The sequence below is a fragment of the Mobula hypostoma genome, chromosome 11 (assembly GCF_963921235.1).
Source record: "Mobula hypostoma chromosome 11, sMobHyp1.1, whole genome shotgun sequence".
NCBI classification, from domain to species: Eukaryota; Metazoa; Chordata; class Chondrichthyes; order Myliobatiformes; family Myliobatidae; genus Mobula; species Mobula hypostoma.
In genome coordinates this window covers 67158987-67185140 of record NC_086107.1, presented here as the reverse complement: position 1 = coordinate 67185140, position 26154 = coordinate 67158987, and the positions used below count along the sequence as shown (strand labels likewise).

The 26154-nt window shown below is 39.2% G+C and overlaps 1 protein-coding gene across 3 annotated transcripts in view; it reads right to left on the bottom strand.

The window, feature by feature from the left end:
• Nucleotides 1-26154, bottom strand: part of arhgap1 (Rho GTPase activating protein 1) — a 69316-nt gene that overhangs the window by 3126 nt on the left and 40036 nt on the right. For 2 of the 3 annotated variants that reach the window (XM_063062218.1, XM_063062217.1), the window contains exons 8-13: nt 24152-24244; nt 22479-22555; nt 22056-22133; nt 14500-14628; nt 12820-12923; nt 1693-9242 (exon numbers count right to left, since the gene is read on the bottom strand). In XM_063062218.1, the coding sequence (XP_062918288.1) occupies nt 9048-9242; nt 12820-12923; nt 14500-14628; nt 22056-22133; nt 22479-22555; nt 24152-24244 (676 nt within the window). In that variant the 3' untranslated portion in view covers nt 1693-9047. Of the gene's footprint in view, nt 1-1692; nt 9243-12819; nt 12924-14499; nt 14629-22055; nt 22134-22478; nt 22556-24151; nt 24245-26154 lie in introns of those variants that run through there. The other variant, XM_063062220.1, reaches the window with a different exon arrangement.

Here is a 26154-nt window from a genome sequence, read left to right as displayed (position 1 = left end):
TATGGGAATGGGAAGTAGTTTGGAGGAACAATACCTTATATTCTGTTTGGTAGCCTCCAACCTGATGGCATGAACATCAACTTCTCGAAATTCCAGTAATGCTGCCCCCTCCATTTCCCATCCCCTTTTCCCTCTCTCACCTTACCTCCTCCCCCCTTTTCTTTCTTCCATGGCCTGATGTCTCTTTCACCTATCAACTTCCCAGCTCTTTACTTCATCCCTCCCCCCTCCCGGTTTCATCTATTACCTGGTGCTTCTTTCTTCCCTCCTGCCCCGCCCCAAATCTTTGAAATCTACTCCTCAGCTTTTTTTCTTCAGTCCTGCTGGTGTTTTGGCTGAAACATAGATGATATTTTTTCCCCATAGATGCTGCCTGCCCCGTTGAGTTCCTCCAGCATTTTGTGTGTTGCTTAGATCTCCCCCATCCCTTTTGGCTCTATTACCATTCTGATCTTCCAGAGGTCCAGTTTTGTCCCTTGCAATCCTTTTGCTCTGAACACATCTGTAGAAGCCCTTGGGATTCTCCTTCACCTTGTCTGCTAGAAAAACCTCATGCCTTTTTATCCTGCATTTCTGATACTCCGTAAGTACCTTGTTTGTTTCTGTCCACCTATTCTGTCTACCTGCTATGTACTTTTGTTTTCCTTAACCAGGACCTCAACATCTCTTGAAAACTAAGGTTCCCTAAACCTTTTATTCTGTCAGGCGCGTAGGAGCTTTGTTCTTATCTAAACAGGAGAAAGTATGCACATGCTGGAGGAACTCAGCAGTTCGGGTACCATCTATGGAAATGAATAACACAGTCGTTTTAATTCCGTACCATTTACCACAAGTAGGACTTGCCGGTGGCTAAACATTTTAATTCCGATCCCTATTCCCGACTCATGGCCTTCTCTTGTGCCACTACGAGGCCATCCTCAGCGTGGAGAGGCAATGCCTTATATTCCATGTGTACCTCCACACTGACGATTTCTCCTTTCGGTAAAATAATTTCCTCCCTTCTTCCTCTATTCCCCACTCTGACTTTTTAATCTCTTCTCAGCTGCCTCGTACAGCTTTAGCAATGGTCAGCAGGATCTTGAGGGGGTTCAATGCTCCAAATAGAACGTAACATAATCAAGAAACTTCATTTTATTGGGCTGTAGCGCGGAAAATGCCCTTTTGGCCCCATGAGCCGCGCCGTCCAACAAATTATTACTGCTACCCTCTTTGTAGATCTAACTAAATTATCTTTGTTATTTCTTGACACTGGAGATTAGTATTTCAATAAACAGCAAATTATTAACTTTTTCAGACACAGCTGTCCATTGTATTTTCTCTAATTTCCTTTTTAGTAAAACAAGTTGGCCTGCTGCAGTTTGGTGAGACTATCTGTTGCAGAGATGAGAAAGGATGGGAAATTTGAATATGATAATAAGTTAGCTCCAAAGATGTACCTCATATTTGAAAGTTAAGATGTAGATTTGCCCTCAAATTGCTGATTTAGGTCCTGATGTCACCGTCATCTCTATAGTCAATTGTAGAGATACATGGTGAATGATTTTACATAGAAACATTTTGAATGCGTAAATCCTGCAAACTAGTAAGACTCGGTGATTATCAACTATTATATAGCTGATCCCTTTGCAATGTTATTTAACTTTATGGAGTTAAAAATGGCAGCTATAAAAAAACATCTGCGAGGTTATTTACTTGATAGTTTGCAATTTTATTTGAAAGTCAGCTTGACCCTTACATTATAAACAAACTACATATGATTGAGGTCTCTCATCAGTGTCTCTTCCCACCTATCCTAAAAAAAGACAGCTGTACAGATATCCAGATTACACAAACACAAAGCAGTGAAGTTAATAGTAAATATCAGTAATCACTATGAACATATTTCAATAAAGGATTAACCATGTACTAAACTTAACTATAACAACTTTACTAACAGGATCTTTACATTATGCTGGTAAACAAGGTTGTTGCTTTGCTTTTATCCACAGAGTGGGGCAGGGATAATGAATGTTAATTTTCTCAGGGCACCAATGACACAATGTACCATGTGAATGGAAAAAGGAAATGTCAACAGTGCTCATTTTTCTGTTTTAAGCCATTAACTTAGTCATATTGATTAATACTAACTTATATACTCTAATGGAAACATAATACCACTAGTATGGCAATTTATTCAGGCAAGATGTACAGTGCTTAAAGTAGTGGTACTAGAGGGCCACTTGACCTTTGTGAAAAAATTGGACTTATAAACACTTGTGCTTTGACTTATATTTATCAAGATACAGGACCTCCCCCCCCCACCAGAAATACTTCATTAAAAACATTAACATACAAATTCAATTTTTAAAAAGATATATAGAAACTACCAGCCAGCAGGAAGATGGATTAGGTGTTTATGCCTGGAAAAGGTTTCTTCAAATGGCCACAGGTAACTACTTTCAATTTATAAAAGAATCATGTTGCTCAAAGAGGCCCAATAGGAACCGAAGGAGTAACCACCACACTAGGCTGTGAAAAAAAAATGAGGAATGGCTTTCTTGCTCAAGAATCATCCATATTTCTCCTTCGGGTTCTAGTTCCAAATGCATAACACCAGTTATACTAAGGTCACTTAAGATCCTAGCTGCTTTTACTTAGTGTTTTCCCAAAACATCAGATAGCTACCTCCAACACAGAAAACACAGCAGCCAATTTTCACAGTGCAAACTTACCCCTCACAATGAGGTAACAACCATACCTCTGACACTAGGGAGTCAAGCAGACACAGCTTCTGCACATCTAAAAACAGGATAGAGTTTGTAGAACAGATTAAATCTGCTCAAGTAGAAAATGAACAGGAGCAAGGCAAAATATCATTCCACAGGATACCAGATGATATCTTAAGAATACCATTGGCGCAATTGGCAACTTTGGTTAGTATTTGTAAAACCTTGATCATCTACACAAACAAACCAAAATAGGAAAACCTATTCCACACCATCAATGATCTTCTATTTTGATCAATGTTACTCAGGAATCTCAGGAATTGGACAATCAAAAAAAATAGAAAAAGACAGCTATTGTCAATCAGAAATTACAGATGCAGGACAAGACTGCATTAAAGTACCGTACCCAAGTACTTACCACTGTATCTGCTTTCTCCTAGGTACAGAGAGAAAACTCGGTCCCAAAGTCTAAGATTAGATGACAGAAACCCACTACACCTCATAGAGTTTTCATATTACAGCAAGATCAATGGAAAAATGAAACACAGCCACTGTTCAGAGTTGGCACTTGGGCAATCAACCCAAGAGATCCTCACCAAGGGCTATGATAAAACAAATCAAAAAGTTAAATCAGAATGTTCCACAACCAAGGATTATGAAAACTACTTCAATGTCTCAAGTAGCTATCTGAAGTATTTTTTTTTTAGCAACTAGCAACAGGCATGCTTTATCTAGTTTGCTTGTGATGGTCATTGCTGTGCATTAAATCCCAAATACAGTCTTTGAGACAATTATACCCATACCTGATCACAACTAGCACATTCTCATTTGATGAGATCCTGCCACATAAAGGGACAAAGGGGGTAATACCCAGAAATCACTGAAAATAAAACAGGCTACAAATTTAAATAGCTCCAAGAAGTGTGTGACCATTATTTAAACCACATTGATAAAAGTAGATATTTTATCAGATTTGGTTATGTACAAAATGAACTTGGCTTTTAAATTTTTCATTAATTTCTAAAATGTCGTATTAACATCCACCATCAACTATAAGCAATGACTAGATTCTAGCATTGGTGGCAGAAGAGGAGGTGCACAGGAACAATAAAATATTTCTCACTCATGTAAAAGCAGTACAAAACAAAATATTATGTATGGAAGCAGGATTCATCATCAAAATACCTTTTTTCACAGAATGTGGGAATAGTTAATGATCTATTCCTGCAGCAAGATCTTATTAATCCATCCCTCAATGAAATACACAACAAAATTTATCATGTCTGAAGATGCAACTACATCTTAAAAGGGAAAAGACAGAATTGCAGTAAAATGGTGTTTGAAAGTAGTAATAAAATTAAAGATTGACCACATCCACATGGAGCATTGTCACAGGAAAGCAGTATCCATCCAAGACATGCTCTCTTCTCATTACTGCTATTAGGAAGGAGGTACAGGAGCCCAAGGATCCACACCACCAGGTTCAGGAACAGTTATTACCCCTGAACCATCAGGAATAACTTCAATTCAGTTTCATTCATCCCATCACTGAACTGTTCTCACAATATATGGACTCACTTTCAAGGACTTGTTGTCAATATTTATTGCTTATTTATTATTATTTTTCTTTTTTAAAAATATTTGCAGTTTGATGTCTTTTGCACATTGGTTGTTTATCATCCTGTTGGGTGCAGACATCTATTGACTATTATGTTTCTTGTATGTACTGTGAACTCTTGTAAGAAAATGAATCTCAGAGGTGTAAATGGTGACATACTTCGATAATAAATTTACTTTGAACATGTTCCAGAGCAGAATGAACCAAAATACAGGCTTCAGCTTGATCAAGTTACTGTTTTATCAAGGTAGAGAATGGCATCAGGAAATATTAAGCAATTTATGTCAAAGGGCTAACTGGCACTGGAAGTGCTTTCTTTTCCCAGAAAGGTGGCAAGGACATAAAACAAAAAACACAATGGCATTTTCCAACCATTTCCTGTGTATCCCTTTGCATTATTGGAATATTGATTGTTAGGATTGGTTTGAAAGAAGATTGTCTTATACATGGCAAAGGTTCAAACAAGAAGTCTCTATTGACTGGCAATTGATATGACTGAGTCAGGTCAAAGTGATATAACTTTTTGAGGGTAATTAAATAACCAGCAACAATCAAGCACTTTTCTAATTGTGAAAAAACTTGAGACCACTACTAACCCCCTGCTCTGAGAATAATGCAAGCTTCTGCAATAGTGGTACCTTATTCCACAAACTCAATAATCACACAAAACAAAAATAAAGATCACTTCTACTAAAATATTGGAGGGCAACTTCTTTTACCTTGACTGCACACAGTACAATAATAGAATGAAGATGATTTGATAATTATCAAATTCACCTGTCAATCATGATGCAGTTGGTTTCTGTTTTCTCTAGTTTCCTTGTAAATTTATTTCTTGCTTCATTTCCAATTTATCAGCTAATGTAGTGTGGCTGATAAATACTCAATTTCCTTTTAATAGTTCCCTCATGGAGTAACTGATTATAGAATGTGTGAAAAATGGTAACATTTGAAGATGATGTAGAACTTAAAACCCTATCATTGGAGGCCTCAGGATGTATACACTCAGAAGAATGTTTCCTAAAGAGGGTTTGATTACACAAAGTGGTTCATTTAAAAACTATCAGAATGGATTAGTGAGGAAATAGCAACTACATAAAATATTTTAAAAATCTCCTAGATTGCCTTACAACTAAGTATTTTATCTACACTTTATAACTGACTGAGGGAAAGCTATGAGTTTCCCACTTTTAAGTACTACTCATCAACCTTTGCTGGTAAAAACATGCTTAGATATTTAGGACTGTGATATCAACTCATTACAAAAGTCAGCCACAATTCATTCTCCAAACCAGCAATGAAAAAGTTCACATGCCAGGTGTCTAGGCATTGATCAAAGACGACACTTCTCAGGAAAAGTCACAGGGAACTGGACAGAGGCCACTAGATCTCACTGTTACTGATACATTAATACAAAGTCCACAAAAGATAAAATTTCTTCTGCCAAGCCCACTCAAAAAAATTATAGTGACATGACATTGAGTGTATTAAGGCAATAAAGACTATTAGCTGTAATAATTCTTTTCTAAGTGCAAGAATCTGAAATTTGTCTAGTCTATTTATCGTCTGCTTGAGGATCACAATGCACCAAGCTATGACATGACACTCTTCTCTCCCCTTCATGGTTTACAAAGATATAAACAAAAAGATGTGACTTCCTCTACAAAAACTGATATGCTATATTGCATAAAGAGACCAATTGTTACTAAGTTAAAGCTTCAACAGCAGCCAATACACATTATATTTGAGAAATGCTGAGTTGAATACCTTGGAAGAATTTGAATTAAGGAACACAATTTACTAACTGGACCAGAAATAAATGGCAACAAAGTACACAATATTTAAAAAAGATAAACTCACTATCAATGAACCATTAAAGGCAATTATGGTTCATTTCTTTTTCAACAAAAACACCAAAGACATTATTGTGAGAACATGTATTCCTAGGTATTTTCACTTCTATAGTACTGTATCCTTGAGGAAGTACAGTGTTACATCCTACAAACCATGAGAACATACACACAGTGGCCACTTTATTAAACACCTGTTTGTTAATGCAAATATCTAATCAATCATGTGGCAGAAATTCAATGCATAAAGGCAAGTAAACATGGTCAAGAGGTTCAGCCGTTGTTCAGAGCAAGCATCAGGATGAGGAAGAAATATGATCAAAGTGACTTTGACTGTGCAATGGTGCCAGATGGGGTGGTCTGAATATCTCAGAAACTACTGCTCTCCAGCGATTTTCATGCACAACAGTCTCTAAAGTTTACAGAGAATGGTGTGAAAAACAAAATAACATCCAGTGAAGGAGGCGGATACATAGGGTCTTTTAAGAGACTCTTCAACAGGTACATAGAGCTTAGAAAAATAGCGGACTATGGTTAACCCTAGGTAATTTCTAAGGTAAGGGCATGTTCGGCACAGCTTTGGGGGCTGAAGGGCCTGTATTGTGCTGTAGGTTTTCTATGAACAGCAAATCTGTGGGCCAAGACAACTTGTTAATGAGAGGTCAGAAGAGAATAGCCAGACTTGTTCAAGCTGAAAGTGACAGCAACTCAAATAACGATGTGTTACAAGAGTGGTGTGCAGGAGAGAATCTCTGAAGACACAATTTGTCGAACCTTAATGTGGATGGGCTACAGCAGCAGAAAACTACACCAGGTTCCACTCCGGTATCTAAGAAAGTGGCCACTGAATGTAAATAGCCACTTAGCATCAGATGATAGAAAAGCACATATAGATTCTAAACTTTATTTTAGAGCAAATTATATAAATTTACTGTGGGATGCCAATCAAATGGAAATACAGCCGGTCCTCCTTATCCACGAGGGATTGGTTCCGGGACCCCTCGCGGACACCAAAATACGCGGATGCTCAAGTCCCTTATTCAACCTGTCTCAATGCGGTGGACCTTAGGACACAGAGGAACCCCGGACCTTATTTAACCTGTCTCAGTGTGGTGGACATTAGGACCCAGCGGCGGAGCTCTGAATCCACAGTGTTTCTGTTCACGAAAATAATCACGACTTAAAATAAAGTTGAAATAATAAAGCGAATGGAAAGAGGTGAAACGCCATTGGTCATTGGAAAAGCGTTAGGCTACAGTCGGTCAACGACCAGAAAAATTTTTAAGGATAAAGTGGAGAAAAGCCCTGCTCCGATGAAAGCTACAATTATTACTAAGCAACGCAGTGGTTTAATTATTAGGTTTTGAGGTTTTGGGTTTTTGATCCTCCACATCAACCCCGCACGGATGGAGAGCGTGCTCGTGAGCGGTCTGTCACTGGATCAAACTCAGGAATTTCCGTTCCCAAGCCCGGCGCTGAAATGTACATTTCTTAAGTGTTTTATATGAATAGAAAGGTAAAATATATACTATATACTAAGACAAACATTTGACTAACTAACGGTAAATAGTACTGGATGTACCTGTTCCAACTTACTTATAAGAGAACTTACATTTTTTTCGATCCCGATCCACGATAACCTACGCACATCCTCCCGTATACTTTAAATCATCTCTCGATTACTTATAATACCTAATACAATGTAAATGCTATGTAATATAGTTGTTATACTGCATTGTTTAGGAAAATATGACAAGAAAAAAAAGTCTGTACATGTTCAAACAACAAATGCTGGAAGAGCACTTCCGGGTTTTCTCGATTCGCGGTTGGTTGAATTCACGCATGCGGAACTCGTGGATAAGGAGGGCCGACTGTAATGGGGTCCCAGTTTAGGAAAATTTCAAGCCATTTATTTTTTTAAAAAAAGATCTGACAGTAGATGGAGCAGAGTTAACACCACAGACAAAAGCAAATGACACTCAGACATGTCCCAAGAGGATGAAAGCACTTTGACAACATGAACTCTCTATAGTTCATCTCATCCGCTCTGGCCAAGTCAGTTCCCATTGTGATGGAATGACAACAAGCATGCTCTCTCTTTGGATTGAGCAAATCACCGAAGTTAAAACATCGCAAAGTTAAATCAACATCCCAGTACTGGTCAATAAACTCTTTTGACGACATTTTCTTCTGACCCATATCTGGATGAGTCAAAGTTACACCTGCAATGTATTACAGGAAAAGATTGTCCTCTCCTTGAGTGGACTGGCAAAATGTGTGCAAAAGCTACAAAAATGTTTCAACCCCCGACACTTCAGATAGCAAAATGGCACTCACCAAAATAAAATAGTTACAGAAAACATTATTTTGCTCACACAAAGAAATCAAGAGTATTGAAGTGACACAGTAACATTGCACAACATAAAAATTCAAAGGACTGGTGCAGAATGAACATTACCCACAGATCAATTTGTCTCAATGTAGTCAGTACTGAAATATTACGATAATAGAAATTACTTAAAAACTTCCCAATATATTGTAAAATTTGTTATAAAGCTTAGAAAGTACAGAGGAGGTGGAAAGAGAAACATAAAAATGTTTAACAACTCAGGCAGAGGTATGATGGAAAGAAAAAATATCAGTCACTCCAGCTACATTCCCAACACACCGATTCTCAGGTATGTAACTGAATGAATACAGCTGGGAATCCAGCCCCAGGTTTCTGGAGATTTATACTGCACACACATTCCACTACACGCAGTATTAAAGACACACAATCCCCAACCCTGACTTTAATTTTTCTGCTGCGTGGTGCAGCACACAGGTACATTGTCAAAAACATATGAAAAGGAGAAAACCTGATTTCATTGTGGTTTAGGACATTACAGTTTCGTCAGAACTGGCTGAAAATATCCGACTGTAATTTTCCAAAAGTGACTGAGTAAAGTAATTAATAGGGTTGATGGCACTAAGTGACATTGCAGCATCCTTTGCCCACATGAGTGTTGGCCCAAAAACCAGAGCCAGGTTGGATGGCGTCATTTTATTCTGTTCACTGTTGTCAGCAACCTGGAAGCAGAGAGGAAACAAAATGCAGTCCTGTTAATGTATCATCCATCTGGAAAGGACTTTGCTCTTTCAGTAAAAATTATAACCCCAAGTTCCCTTTCCTCATGCCTCATGGTCCCACCCATCTGTGAAAGTTTCTACATTGGCCTCACCAGCTACATCTGAGCCCATAAAACTCAGTCTGAGGGGCGATGTGGAAAGAAAGACTGCAGCAACTAAAGTTTGCTTGCAGATCACAAAAAAAAGGCAACGAGTTTTCAACTTTGGCCTGTGAAGGAGTTGTCTTATTTCTCTACCAAGCCCAAGCTAGCAGTTAACCCAACGTGTAAATGCTCATCGCTTAAGACAGTCATATACCAAACGGTTTGCTACATCATCAAAACTCAAGATGTTGCAATTACCTGGGGATTCTAGGCAGAAAGCTCAGCTTCTGCATGCGGAGTGCAAAGATACACTGCCGTTAAAAGCAGAATATATTCCATGGTAGCTTTAGGCAATCAAAGGTGTACCAATGATGTAAACACTACTCTTCAATACACCTCTCTTGGGTTAACATCCTGGAGAAATGCACATCCTGTCGATGGAAACACTGGGAAAGTGTGCATATTAAGGACATAGGGCAGTAGAGCAGAGGAAAAGCCCCTTCAGCTCACAATGCTGTGTCAAACTAACTAAATCATCAACTAAACTCATCTCATCTGCTTATGCAATGTTCACAACCTTCAATTTCCTGCACATCCATGTGCCTTCTAAAAGCCACATCAACGCCTCCATCACATTTGCCTTCACCAGCACTCTTGGCAATGCATTCCAGGCACCCAGCACGCTGCCATTAAACAGCACCCTCACACCTTAACATTCAGCCCTCTGGTTTGAACATTTCAACCTTAAGAAAAAGATAACAGCTGTCTATGCCCCCCTATCATATAAACAGTAAACTCTAGTCAAATCAGAGTGGCAGTAATCAAATCAAGTCACACAAAATAATCAGAACAGGAGTTGCTTGGAGATAAATGGAAGATGGTCTTCAATAAAAGTTTAATGATCTTTCCTAATGCAATATCCAGGCAGAGCAAGACATTAAAGGAAGCATTAGAGCCGAACAAAAGTTGTGCACACACAAGTATGCACACAGTATCTTATTTGTCAACATTTCTACAGCCCAGATGAAACTTTATTCACAGTAATTATTTCATATAGATGAAGTGTTAATCGTTTTGATAAGATGTTATTCACCACCAGAAGGAAGAACAAATGCAAATGTCTGCAGTTGCAGACGGTGCAGCTCCATTTACAAGACAACTGTGGTAAAGTTGGCCTGTACCTATGAGAACGCTGCTAGGATTGGAAAATAGTGGTTATAAGAAAATTGCTCAGGGAGGCTCACACAAAGTGCTGAAGGAACTCAGGTCAGGCGTAATCGATGGAGGGGAATAAACAGTTGACGTTTTGGGCTGAGACCCTTCATGCAGGAACGGGAGGCTGAAGCAACTTTCTCTGGAACAAAAGCCAGTAACAAAGACTTATCAGTAAGGGTGTGTTTCCCTCAAAACCAGAAATCATAAAGTAATTAGCAGTGGGAGGGAATGGAAGGAAGATTTATCTACTTTTACCTGAGGTCTGAAACAGAGGAGGAAACCCTCAGCACAATTATAATGAAGTACTGCTCAAATCCAAACCCCATCATCCATACACGCGTCACTTATATACAAAATGATTCAGACTGTCCCATTTTACACCATCCAAAACTCTGCTGCCTGTGTCATAATTCATAACATCTCTCTTTACTCAGTACCCTGCACTTCAGTCTCTACTCAAATCATACTTGAATCTAAATCTCTTATTTCTAAGTTCAAATCTCTCCAGGGTTCCTGTTCCCATATTAACCAACTCCAGAAAGCACAGGGATCTCAGAAGGTTGTTGAAAGCTACAATAAAAAAAAGCAGAACATCCACACTGCTTCAAAGACAATTCCAGTACACACCCAAGTTCCTTTTGACAACAAGGCCAATAATGATGTCTCAAACTGTATTGTTATACCAGTCTGTGTGGTCATTGCCACTTGCAGTTGATGTGAGATTGTAACAGTGACAGTCATAGCTTAGACAATGACACAGCCACTGCCACTTCCTTTTTAATCATAAATTTGAGGTCAAGCTTTAACGTTACCTTTTTACTCTAACCAAGTTCTTCATCATTCTGAAGATCAACTTTTCCGACTGCAGTTTCAAATCATTTAGTCCAGTGCTACCATTATTTCATAATTTGGCGACTGGAATTGTATGCGTCAGTTTGTTTCCAGCAAGGTTCAATGTAAGTTTAACATAACTTCTCTACTTTTCCCACTTAAAGATGAACCGTAGCGATGAGTTTATTTTTTCCCTCACAATGGCCTTGTTAATCTGCATTACTACTAATAGTGACAAGTCTGCCCAGACTTCTCAGACCATCAATTCTTCTACATCTAGAACTCCTATCTGTAGGCCTATCTGTGAGGCTAGGCATAGCTCAAATACCATCTATAAATTTGCAGGTGATATAACCATTGTTGGTAGAATCTCAGGTGGTGACAAGGGGGCATATAGGAGTGAGATATGCCAACTAGTGGAGTGGTGTCGCAGCAACAACTGACACTCAACGTCAGTAAGACGAAAGAGCTGATTGTGGACTTCAGGAAGGGTAAGACGAAGGAACACATACCAATCCTCATAGAAGGATCAGAAGTGGAGAGAGTGAGCAGTTTCAAGTTCCTGGGTGTCAAGATCGCTGAGGATTTAACCTGGCCCCAAAATATCAATGCAGTTATAAAGAAGGCAAGACAGCGACTATACTTCATTAGGAGTTCGAAGAGATTTGTTAAGTCAAAAAATACCCTCAAAAATTCTATAGGTGTACCATGGAGAGCATTCTGACAGGCTGCATCACTGTCTGGTACGAGGGGGCTACTGCACAGGACCAAAAGAAGCTGCAGAGGATTGTAAATTTAGTCAGCTCCATTTTGGGTACTAGCCTACAAAGTACCCAGGACATTTTCAAACAGCAATGTCTCAGAAAGGCAGCATCCATTAGTCAGAAACGTGAAAACACTATTTAGAGGGAAGGCTGAGCAGGAGAGAGATTGATGAGACAGAGAGGTTGAGGAAGAGAGACCAAGATCAGAGAGAAGGTAATGGAAGAACATAAGACTGTGCACTTGTACAAAACTTGGCTCATGAGTACGTTCTATGATTAGACTTATCAATATACCAAGTCACTGCAGCAAAGCCTTGGTCCTCTTGACCAATGGACCATGACCTCATTCTGTTATGTGTGTGGTAGCTGATGTGGAATCCATTCACAGGCATCATCCACTCTGCAGGACTGGAGAAGAAGCAAATCACCCTCAATTCTATGGGAATGGCCAAGGATGATGATGAAGAAAAGCTCTGTACTGTTCAGCAAAACAAGTCACAAAATAAAGCAACCTAAGAGAAACTCAATGCTTTCAACCCTGTAGATGTGTTAGGCGATAGTGGCCCCATCAAACAGTCTGCTAACTTGGCACATTAAACAGCTGATGATAAGATATCACCTTACCAATCGCAGGAGGCCCAGCAAGTATTGCAGCACCACACAGTTAACCTCAGGCAGAGTCCGAATCATCATTGCCACAGTTTCTGCTTGATTCATTACTGGCACTTCTGAAAATCAGAGAGAGAAAGAAAAATGGTACCATAGAATGAAAGATAAACACTACTTAACTACAGCAGGCACACTGGAAACACTGCCAGACATAATCTAGATTGCATTAAGATGTCAAAGAACAGGCAATACACCGAAGATGTAATATTGTTCACCACTTTCTGTAGCAATGAAACACTATGCTTACAGTGAAAGCTGAAGAATGAAAGCTTCTTTCTATTACTGTATCAGTAGGTGATATCAGCCAGGCCAAGTATTGTTACTGTATTTCCACTTGCTGTACAAAAATTCACTACCAGGAACTTTAACAATACTTGCTGATGTTGACACAAACCACAAATAAAAGGTATTTCAGAGCAATAAAATTTATCCATTTCTCATTAGTTTTACTTTCCCATCCAGAGCACACAATCCTTCAGCTAGACAAGGCTAGTTGAGAGGAAAGAAAGAGCAGGTAAGAAGAGTTGGTGTCCATTTACTGCAACTTCCCACTGATTGTTCTACTGAGATGGATCTGCTTCAGGAAAAGGCCACTGATATCCTCTCACTGCAACACGGAAATTAAACTTGTGAGTGCGCGGTCAGCTAATTCTGTTGCAGTGTCTCCTTCCCACATTCTGGTGTGTTGTTAGTCACCATCAGACACTACAAACACAAACACCTTTACTGCCACTGCAATTTGAGAAGTTATTGTTCTGTGACTGAACTATTGTTTTTGTTTTGGACCATTATCATTAGTTAAGCAATATTCATGTATAAAATGCAAAACACTCATCTTAGATCATTTTCAAAGTGTGTAGCTATTCTGATTTGGCTGAGGAATAAAGGAAGCATTTAAAATATTTTCAAACTCATTGACAAGCTTGACATTCAAGATACCAATTCAGGTGTACTACAAGTTTTCCCAGACTAGGATTAGATCTCTCAATTGTTTTATCTATATCTTCTTTAATTTCACTACATCCTTTCTTCCTTAATATGACAAAGGAGGCCATGTGGCCCATTGAATCCATGCTAGCTCCTTGCAGAACAATCCCATCAGTTGCATTCTTTCTCCCCTTATTCTCTGTGGCGACTTTATTCTCACATATAGTTCTCAGAGTTCCCTGAGCTGTGGTCCACAGGTCAGAATCTGCCCTACCTCTCATCAGAGAGGACTTAACAAGCTTTCCTCAACAAAAAAAGTTGTGGAGTGACCTCACACGTTTTTAAAGATAATTAGTCTAGACCAGGGGTACCCAACCTGGGGTCCATGGCATAAAAACGGTTGGGAACCCCTGGTCTAGACACAAAAGTGTTTCTACTTAGAGATGTAGAGCTGAGCTAAGCTATAGATCACCTTGTGACTATCAGTAAGGGGCCATGATTAATCATTTGATAAAGGCCTAGACTTATGCCTTTATAACTAGGTCAAACCTAACTAGGATCCAAAGTAATTTTTACTTTGCTTTCATTACAAATGGGAGGCCTTCAAGTGGATATTTACCAGATCACACAAGACAAAGATAATTTTTGGAAAATTTAAATTCAAATAGGAATAAGAAATCCCAAATATTGATAAAGAGTGCAACTTACTCCCAAATGAAACCACTTGGTCATACAAGTCATAAGTCAGTAGAGGTTCAGGTAATTCACGAAGAAAGGTCTTCAGTATAACGGCCACCAAGTGCACATCACCGTAGACTGTAAAATCCACAGGAATACCTGCCAGAAAGTCACAATTTTAGGAAGTATTTTACAGAAACATATCTCTGACCAAACTGCTTGCAATTAATCAGGTGATCAACTAAAACCCATGCATATATGTAATGTGGCATTCCACATCAAAATAACACATACCAGAATTTAAAATTCACACACCATTCTCCAGTGATGTAGCTCTCAATAAGAACTTAATGTTACCCAACATATTAAAGCCAAGTATGTGTCAGGGAATATTGTGTTCAAATCTGGAACTGAGTAACCAGCCTCCTTTGATCATATGTTCTACTTATTGAAGGGGATCATATGGAGGTCAGCACTGTCTCCTCAAACTTGTGGTCTCACCTCCTGCTGCTGCCTACATGCACACTTCAGCAGAAAGTTGTTGCACAAATTCATAATCTGGCAATCATCACTTAATTTGAAACCTCCATTTGATGATGAGAGGCATTGATCGTGTGGATAGTCAAAGGCTTTTTCCCAGGGTTGAAATGGCTAGCACAAGAGGGCACAGTTTTCTTTCTTTTTAAATCTTTTTATTGAATAAGTATACAAAAAGGTAAGCCATATAGGCACTAATACACTGTTAGAATATAATAAAATTACAGAAGATATTAATACAAAAAAAACTACAAACAATGTAATTTAAACATAACATACCAAGGTAACATAATAGTATACTAATTTTTATATATATATCAATAGAGAAAAGGAAAAAAAAAACCACCGTGCAACTAACTAAAAGCAAAGCAAAGCAACGGGCTAACTTGAAACCAAACAGAGTTAAAAAACATAAAATCACGTCCTCAATCCCGACCTCCATTAAAAACAGTAAAAAAAAACAAGAAGGGAAGAGGGCACAGTTTTAAAGTGCTTGGAAGTTGGAAGAGGGGAAGTCAGGAGTAAGTTTTTACGTAGAGAGTGGTGAGTGCGTGGAATGGGCTGCCAGCGACGGTGGTGGAGGTGAATACGACAGGGTCTTTTAAGAGACTCCTGAACAGGTACATGGAGCTCAGAAAAAGAGAGAGCTATGGGTAACCCTAGATAATTTCTAAGGTAAGGACATGTTCAGCACAGTTTTGTGGGCTGAAGGGCCTGTATTGTGCTGTAGGTTTTCTATGTTTCTATTTCACTTGGCCCAATCTGAATATCCTCAAATTAATGTGATGAAGCTTATAAACAGTGTAAAAGTTTATGACTTTTTAAAAAGGAATTAAACAGGAGACTGGTCAACAACACACAATCAAAATAGTCAGCAAACTAGTCATGAGGTAGTCCAAACCACATTCCTAACATGATCTCCAAAGACCATAGAACAGACCTCCAGACTAAACCACACTATACTTTACTCAGCAATTCTTCAGTGCTGGAGCAATATGCAACATGTTGACAGACTACCAACTTCCATTAGTGGGAGTGTTGCAAAAGGGGGCCAAATCTACAAATAAGATATGTAGAAGTTTCTTTTCTCAGAGGGTAGGGAAATTTGACCAAAGGGGCTGGAGGACGGATATGTAGATACATTGAAAACAGAGATAGATCAATATTTAAAAGACTGAGGAATTGAACGTTATGGGGAACTAGCAAAGAAGTGAAGCTGACACCAGAAATCAGCTGCAATGATATTGAACAGCAGGACTAAGGGGCCAAATGGCCGACTCCTTCCCCAGTGCTTTTGTACGAGTCTAGAGTAGCTCTGCACCTTCATTTACAACGTGTCCAAGTGAGGAGTGTGGAAAATGTAATTATTTAGCTCTATTTCCTCCCTGGCTCTTTGAGAAACAAAAGGAGCTCACATATAGATCTTGGGCAAGTTCCTTCTTCCTCTTCTCACCCTGCCTGCACTTTGCGATAAAGACACAACTGCGGTGAATAAGGAAGAAAATACAGATTCACGTGGGTCCTGCACAAAGCATGTGGAAGCAAGATATAAAAAGAACAGTCCATTTTCATATGTAAAAGGGAGCAAGAGGATAATTGATAGAAATGTTTATTATGAACAGTAAAGATACAAGAATAAATAATCTCCAGCTCCTTTGTGGGAACTAGATACAGAACTTGTATCGGAGTTAAGAGTACAAACTATGTTTATTGCACCACAGGATGTATTATCTCAAGCAGCGAATGTTAAAAGGACCACACCAACGTAAGTAGCTGAATGATGAGAGAGATAATAAAAAAGGACAAAGACATGGGATCAGAAGTGCAGCTGAAGTGGAGGATTAAAAAAAGTCTGCTCGAGCATTACTGCAAAAAGTAACAATTCAAAATCCTGTTCGGTTGGATCAGGAATTTAATAATACAATAACAACGGATTCAAAACCCTGTTTGGTTGGATCAAGAATTTAATAATACAATAACAATGAATGCTACTATGAAGGGAACACACCAACCCCTCCCCCCACCCCCAGCATGAGAAAATGAAACAAATCAGCCTGATAAATTTGCAAAGTACTGGCAGCTTCAGCCTGCATCCTATGAAAAGTGCTCACGTGTCGCTAGTATATAGGTGGGAAAGTCACGCCTACTATTTTGACATCAAGCTCCTAAAAAAAAAAGCAGGTAGCCACACACTTACCACAAATGAATGTACAGTATAGTTTATAAATATTCTCCCAGTTTTGAAAATAAAAATCCATTTTTGTTTTACAACAAAAACTAAGCCATCAGCATGTTGGTTTCTAAAGAATGAACATGTGTATGCCCACTCCACCTTCACAATGAAATTATCTCCCAGCTAAACAACTATTAAGTGCTATTTAGTCCAGGTACTAAGCAATTCACATCCTCTTGAATTAGCCCTGTTTGCTCTGAATGCTTAAACATCCCACAGTTTCACATCGCAGATACAGTGGATTCTGCTTATTCAGGGCCAGTACATTTTACCCCAATTAGCCAAAGTTTCATGGAAATAATTAAAAAGGTATATAAAAAAAGAAACAATTTAACTGAGTAACAAATTATGTATTTAAATGAAATACAGAATAACTACTGCAGTACTATAAAACTGTATTAGTTCCTAATAGTTATTGGTGGAAGAATTCAGTGTACACTGTGTTCTTTTGATTAACTGTAAATGAACAAAATCAGCACAAAGACCTAGTGCAGATAGTGCACTATTTTCAAACAGTTCTTTCAATGATTGCATCCTCCAAATATTAATTTTAGTCATAACATTCAAGGTGATTGTTGATACCTTCAAATTCTTCATAGTTCCTAACTTGCTGTAGTGAAATCATCTCATTTTCACTCCCTGGCGTTTCTGGCATCTCCAAGCCCGAATGCTTGAAACCACAGTGAGCAAAACAGTTCCGAATTGTCTTACTGCTTATTACTCGCCAACTATCAGTGACAAAAGTCACAGCTTTTTAAACACAAAAACACAGGTGACACTATTTAAAAACTGTTTGCTTTAAGCAGAGTGTACTGCTTAATGGCTACACAGCATGCAAGTGATGCTAGTTAGAAAATATTCGGCAACAGTCTTCAGTTGCAATTAAGCAACATAATGTCTCAAATAAACAAAGGAAATCCCAGCTATTTTCTCAATTCGTTTCATTCTTAAGAGTTGTCCCAAATAAACAGCTATTTTGATTAACCCCGATGGTCCAATTAACTGGAATCCATTGTATATGCAAAAGCTCTTTCAATTACTCTTATATGGATTGTTATTATGGAGGGTCACAGACCTAAAGAAAACTGTTGTATAAAATAAAGTTCTACTGTTTCAAATTTTGAAACAAATAAGAAATCCACTTCAGCGTTTCTGTCTGCTATAAACTAAAATTAAAAACTTCATAATATGCAGTCAAAAACACACTTAGTGGCCACTTTATTAGGTATTGAACAAAGTGGCCATGAGTGTATGTTCATGTTCGTCTGCTGCTGTAGCCAATCTACTTCAAGCTTCAATGTGTCATGCATTCATAGGTGCTCTTCTGCACACCACTGTTGAAATGCGAGATTACTTGTGTCACAGTCCTGACAGTTTGAACCAGTCTGGCCATTGTCCTCTGACCTCTCTCATTAACTTTTGGCAGCAGAACTGCCATTCACTGGATGCCTTCTGTCTCTTTACAGCGTTCTCCGTAAACACTAAATACTGTTCTCCGTGTAAAATTCCCAGTATATCAGCAGTTTCTGAGGTACTCAAACCACTCTGTCCGGCACCATCATTCCATGGTCAAAGTCGCTTAGATCACATTTCTTCCCCATTCTGAAGTTTAGACACAATTGAATTTCTTGACCTGCTGCATGCTTTTATGTATTAAGTTGCCGCCACTTGATTGGCTGATTAGATATTTGCATTAATAAGGTGTACATGTATACCCCAATAAAGTGGCCACTGAGTATATGTTCCCTTTATCCCACTGCACAATTTGCGGCTATTTTCATTTTGGAAGCATTTGCAATGAGTGCTCTACTGTGTATGCGGACTGAATCAGTTGTGCAGTCAAACCATGTGCATTATTAACCCTTACATACTGTTCAGATTTTATACCTTCCCAGTATGGTCAGGGTCAATTTTGACTCTGGCCCAAGAATCCCCCTATAACAAATGTCTATACCAAATTTTGAACCACTGATCTATTTACAATGTAAAAATAGCTCATCTGACATTAATAAAAGTGTGATTAATCCTTAATTAATGTATCAGAGATGAGGGACAGTGTGTTTTTTAGGTTTTACACCATGCGTCGGAGAAAAAACATACACTGTCACACAATATAATGTCCTATTTTACCTAAGACATGAAAACATAACAGCCATAAAGAATTAAGTACATTTTATTGAAACTGAAGATGGCAAGAACATTCTGGAAGTATGGGTTTATTATATAACCATTTGTAACCATTACAACCAGCAAACACTGTCCTCACTACTATATCATTAAAAAAATCCTACTACTATGTAATTATAACTATTAACTATTAATCAACATTAAATAACATTTAACCAATAAACTAATCAAAAAAGTAGTTGCTATTTGCAAACTAGTCTTTGCATTCAAAGCAGTAGTGGGAAACCTTGCGTGTGTGGCCCTTGCATATGAGTTTACCACATTTGCTGCAAGTAGTCAATGTTTTGCAATACTTTTTTGCAAGGCAGAAGTTGCATCTCCTTCTCTTTTGTCCCCCTGTTTTGGCCTCTTGTGGGACTTGTTCAGCAGGGCCAGGTTCCCTTACCACGGCTGCTGAGAATGCTGCGGGAAGGTGGTCTCGCCTTTGCATAGAAGGACTCAGAAGGGCCTTTCCAAGCTCCTCCAAAAAGAACCTCCTCCAGTTCCTCTCGCTTGCCCTCCAGGCAGGGTTCAGGTCACTCCAGATGACAAAGGCATTGTGTGTGGAAATGTCAATGATGTTATGAAATATAGCGAGAGGCCAGCGGGCTGTTCTCCTCTTGCAGCTGTATGTGTTTGTGACTTTGTCAAGGTTGTCAACCCCACCCCTTTGCTGGCATTGTAGCCCAAGATGATGGCTGGTTTTCTGTCTCCCGATCGCTTACCTCTGCAGCCTTATGTAAAGTGCTGATGAAGATCACATTCTTGTTCTTCTTTGCCATAGACGACACAACTGTGGTGTCATGGGTGAACATAAACTTAGAGGACAAGACATCTCTCCCCCTTCTTTCAATCAGAGCAGGTGGCAGCCCCGGCTTGTTCCGCCTCACAGTACCCACCATTATGATCTTCTTCTTCAGGAGTGCCTGACCAAGCTCATGAGACGAGAAGTAGTTGTCACAGGTCACGCTGTGTCCCTTCAGCCCCTCTGTCATGTCCAACGTGAAGCGCATGCCTTGCTTTCTCTCCGAGGCTCCCACAGCCGGATTCCCAGTATACACTCACATATTCCAAGCATAATTGGAACGCGCATCACAGGCTACCCATATCTTTATCCCGTATTTCCCGGGCTTGCAATCGGTATTGGTAAAATTTGACCCGGAACAGCTTCAGTGTTGCAAAAATTGTAGCACCTGTACAGAAGTTTAATTTTTTTAAATCTTTGTATTTTTGCGCATTTTGGGTCACTTTAGGAAAAGTCATAAAATTTCACCTGGAAAAAACGGCGTTTAGGGAATTTTCACTGCGGTCAAAGGTCAAAAAGGGTCAAAATTGACCCGAACAGCATGTAAGGGTTAAAAGAAACCTGCTCCCTATATTTATTCCTGGTAACATGCCAAGGCACTGCACAGAACTTGTCGTTGGGTGATTATTTGACTGAAATGGAAGTATTAAAAACTACTTCATGGAATCACCTCACAGCAAAAAAAAACCTGAAGTTAAACTCCTGTTTTCTCCACAGATTCAGTCTACCATTCAGTATGTTTCCAACATTTTGTTTTCATTTCTGATGTTCTTTGATTTTTCAAAAAAAAAATCTGCCCCAAACACATCACCTTATCAAGGAACCTTTTTTGGGCATCAAATTTCAAAGCACTGTTTTCAAGTTTCAAATTTCCCATCACATCCTCTAGATGAAAAAATTCTCATGTTCTCTCTAATTTTCCTAGCGTTTATTTCAAAACCATGTCCCTCCTCCTCCCCCTCACACCCCCCCACCACTGTCACTCATCTCAGTTGCTTAATTTTATACACCCAATTAAAATGATCCTTCCCTTTTAAGGCAACCTATTCTCAATGAAAAAGTCATAATTCTTCAATGGGAACTTGAGGGGAAATTTATTTTTGTAACTCTGTATATGCGACAAGCTCCCAGAAGCAGTGGTTGATGCAGATACAATGACAACTTTTAAAAGGCAGTTGGATAGGTTTAGAGGGGTATGGGCCAAATGAATAGGATTATCTTGAATGGTCACTTTGGTTAGCATGGACAAGCAGGGCTCAGCTCTTCTGCCCTATTTTCTATCACAGTTACATCTCAGCTTGGAGAATAATAAGGACTTCTGCACAAAGAACAGGCTTCTCAAGCTGCACTGAAACACAAGCACATTAATTCCCATCTTTCCATAACAATCAGTGATGTTCTTATGGGCGTTATCAGAAAGATATCCAAGCATAAAATCAATGAAGAGCAGTAGTGCAACTGTAATTGAAGTTTGTCATACCTTCACACAACTGGGACCACATAAAACGGTCAAGAATCTCCGGGCGCTGTGGCTCCAATGCTTCAAATTAACTGCCAGTACTGAGCTGCAGTGCTCTTGCCCAAAGGCACGGTTTAGGTGACCACCTGTGCCCGAAGGCTCTGCACAAAACAGCAAAACTGGGGAATACCACTGGTTTTTTGTGCTACCTATCTCATTTCAGGAAAAAAAAGATATGGCCTCCCAAGTCAGATTGAAATATTGGGAAAGGAGAGGGAACGATCAGTGGGGATAGAAGTCTTTACACCGATGAACAAATATTTATAAAATAGAGTTGTGCCTCATAACTAGATCCACCAATGTGATATGTACAGTAACTCACTCACCATTGTTGTATTTATCCAGTACTTCTCTCACCAAGGATATGTTAGCCGATCTGCGGAATATTCCTTCTTTGTTTAGACCTGAGGATAGGCAAACAGTATTTATTCCATGCTAACAATAAAATAATTTTAAATCTTCCAGGTCTGGCTTACCACCAAACAACAATACCAGTCAGTAACCTTTATCCTAAGTTACACAATAAAAAGTGTGGATAAGTTGTTTATTGGAATTCCATTCATTTTAGTGAGAAACTGCTGGGAAAAAAAGTTAAAGCTATCAATAAAATTGTGCATCTTTCATGGACCCAGTGTCTGTGGCATTGCATCCCATTAAGGAATCAATACATTTTAACAGGGAGGAAGGAAGAAAGGATTTTGAGGTCAGGTCCAGTTGATTCCCTCTGGGTTTCAGTACCTTTCACTTACCATGCTTTTTGATATAATTGACTGTCTCCTCCACGACCAATGGAATAGCCCTCTTTTCAGGATCATTTGCTCTGAGCCTGAATTGAAAGAAAAGTTAAGTTCAAAGTAAATTTATTATGAAAGTACATAAATGTTACTATAAACTACATTGAGATTCATTCTCTTGAAGGCATTTACAGGAAAAAATATATAAAATAGCATTTTACAGAAAACTATACACAAAGACTAACAGAAGAAAACAAACTGTGCAGATAAAAATATACTGAGAATGTGAGTTGTGGAGTCCTTGAAAGCGAGCCTGCATGTCACAGGAACAGTTCAGAGCCGCAGTGAATGAAGTTATCCACACTGGTTCAGTAACCTGATGGTTGCAATAACTGCTCCTGAACCTGGTGTTGTGGACCCAAACTGTTGTACCTCCTGCTTAATGGCAGTAGCAAGAAGAGGGCAAGGCCTGGATGCTGAGGGTCTGATGAGCAGTGCTCCATGTAAATGTACTCAATGGTGGGGAGGGCTTTGTCTTCGATGCACTGAACTGCATACACCATTTTCTGTAGCGTTTTCCATTTCTGGACATTGGTGCTTCCATACCGGGTAATCATGCAACCAGTTCGGATACTCTCCACTGTGCATCTGTAAAAGCTCGTCAAAGTTTTTAGTGACATGCTAAATCTATGCAAACTTCAAAGAAGTAGAAGTTTGCATACGTTCTTTGTACTAACATTGACATGCCGGTCTCAGGACAGATCCTCTGATCTGGTGACACCAAGGAATTTAAAGCTACTGACCCTCTCCATCTCTGTTCCCCAAAGTTGAAGTCCACTATTAAACTTGAAGAAAACATACATGTCTACAAGGAAAAATTTTAGGTCCATTATTAAACATGGGGTGCATCGGATTAGAAGAGGCATAGAGTGGACACCCAGCACCTGTTTTCTAGGTTGGCAATGGTTAATACCAGATGACCTTCTTTTAAGGTGAATGGAGGAAGATTTGGGGAAGATATCAGAGGTAGGTTTTTCTATATACACTGAGAGGTAGTGCCTGGAACACACTGTCAGTGGTGGTGGTAGAGGCTGATACATTAGAGACATTTAACAGACTGTTAGATAAGCACATGGATGAAAGAAAAATGGGCTAAATAGGAGGGAAGGGTTAGATTGTTTCAGGTAGTAAGTTAAAGGGCCGGCAAAACATCATGGGCCAAAGGTCCATACTGTACTGTTCTATAGGGGGAATCTACAAGGAAAAAGCATACCAAAAAGCTGGCATGTAGGTAGAAACACTCTAACTTGCCCACTGAGTACCAAGTGCCCTCATTAGACAGGAATCCACATCACACAAATGTCAAGTACTCCTCAGATGTAGGTAAACAGCAAATTGCAGAGGAAGAAGTAAGTGGGATCAATATTCTATTCTTTAGCCAGTGACAGTGCACAAAAGTAATTGGCATCTAACAAAAAACAGAATTGGTCTTGCTACTGCAACTTCAACACCCACTGAACTAAACCATGAAAAACAGAAGCCTAGATAAGGTATGCTGTAGCCCACAGAACCAGAACTCAGGAATCATTGCTATAAGAAAATGAGAAAGCTGGATTAAAAAAAAATCTACCTACGATCATGCAAAGAGCAACAAAAACAAAGAAGTGAAGTGTACAATAAATACTTACCTTGAAAGATCAACACCAAACTGTTGGTGAGGCAGCTGCTTTTTTTGCACTGACGGGGCAGGCTTCTGCGCTGCACGGATCGTCTCATCAAATCTAAAGAATAAAGATCCATCATGGGAGTGGGAAAGGACAATGTAATTGTCTCAGAGTTATGTAGTAATTAAATCTTATTATTAAGTCAAACAAACAAGCCTTAAATGTTGCACGTCACTTTAAGACCTACCAAACAAGACAAATGATTTGCCAACAAACTATACTGTACACTAAATGGTTGAAAAAAAAATTGATAGCCCAAAAATAAAAGGCACGCCCAAACAGCAAACCAATGATACATTCCTGCATAATCCCCACCAGCCAGTTACTAAGTGAAGTTGGAATTGGACAAAAAAAGATTTTCAGTCAACCTGTGGAGATCAAAAAAAGGGCTGAGCTCAGAAGTATGGGAGACAGAACAACAAAGGGAAATAGAAGAAGAGTAGTACAAATCAGCATGGAGTGGGGATTCTGGATAGGTGGCCAGGGAAAGCAGCTAACCAAATTGAGACACATTTATCCCCACCCATGCCCACTCCAAGCTCATTTGCCACGTGCTACATTCTCGCCATCTCAACTCAATCTACCTTAATCCCAAAAACTCTAATCCATTGTCTCATCCAGGTCACGCATCACAGGTCTTGATTTGTGGGCACCATACCTCCTTCTTCAAATCCGATGCTATTAATCCCATCCTTATAAAAGACTCTTGACCGCCATGTTTGCCAAATACAGCCTTTGCCCTTCCCTCTTGCAAGTCCTTGAGTATGTTCGAGTACCTTTAATTCATATGATTTCTTCCCAAAAATCCTTGTTTGAATGCCTCCAATCAACATTCCTCTCATGTCACAGTACAGAAAGAGAAGTAATATACTATTTGATTGTGTCAAGGGTTCTCCCTCCCACAATATGAGACCATTAATTCTATTGCTGGCCAGCTGACTAATGACTACCATTGCCTTATTCTACTCTTACTTAATCAGTCACAACTAAAACAGCAATAGCTTTTCTTATCTTAACTTCTTTGTCCTACTTTCCCATTACACATGAGCTCTAAGCAAAATCACCCAAAAACGGGTTTAATCCCCATATGTGTAGATTACAGGACCACCATCACTACCAACTTGTCCAACTGTCAGAAAGTACATGCTGAGAAGAAATTCCCTTGCCTTTAATTCCTATTGCATTCTTAGCCCCTTCTTTGACTCAATTTAATAATGAACTACAGACCATTAGCTCCTCTAAGATGGGCTTTAAACCACAAAATCACCCTATTAGCAAGCAACTCGTTACATCCTCACAAAATCATGTAACACCTGAGGTGCTCTGAAATTTTAAGTCATGCTTTGTTGCTTCAAAGTTTGGTTATCTTACATTGTTCATGTCATTCTACTCATTCCCTCATTCTACTCTGACCTATAGATAGGTGGGCAGATTTAAGTTTATCTGCTTGCCCATTACCACTATATACACATTGATCTAGGGTTTCTAATCAAGAGGAGCTGCTCACAGACATTTCTAAGCTATAAGAAAACCTCTGGCTTCCCTTGCCTGGTTGGCTGAATGGGAACTTGGAAAGAGAGGCCAGACTTGTCAGAAAGACAAGCTCACAAAATTTTTGAAAAAATCTTTTATAGACAGTCAAGGAAAACACCCTGCATATATTTTGATAAAAATACTCTCTAAAAAACAATTTAGAATTGTGTTTTTCCCCCAAATGGAAAAATTAAAAGCCTTTGTCCTTTATCATAGTCTCTCTTGAAATGAATATGGCGCACCCCCCACTTCAAGTGGCTCCGGTAGATATTCCCATTTTAAGTAGTAGGGAATACCCACAGCTTGGTGCTGAAAACAGAATCACAGCGAGGAAGAAGGAAAATAACAGCTGACTGCAACTTTCCACATTTGCACAAAAGTCCCATTATTGGTCAGTGGGGAATAACGGCAGTTAGAAGCTGAACCAGTGATAT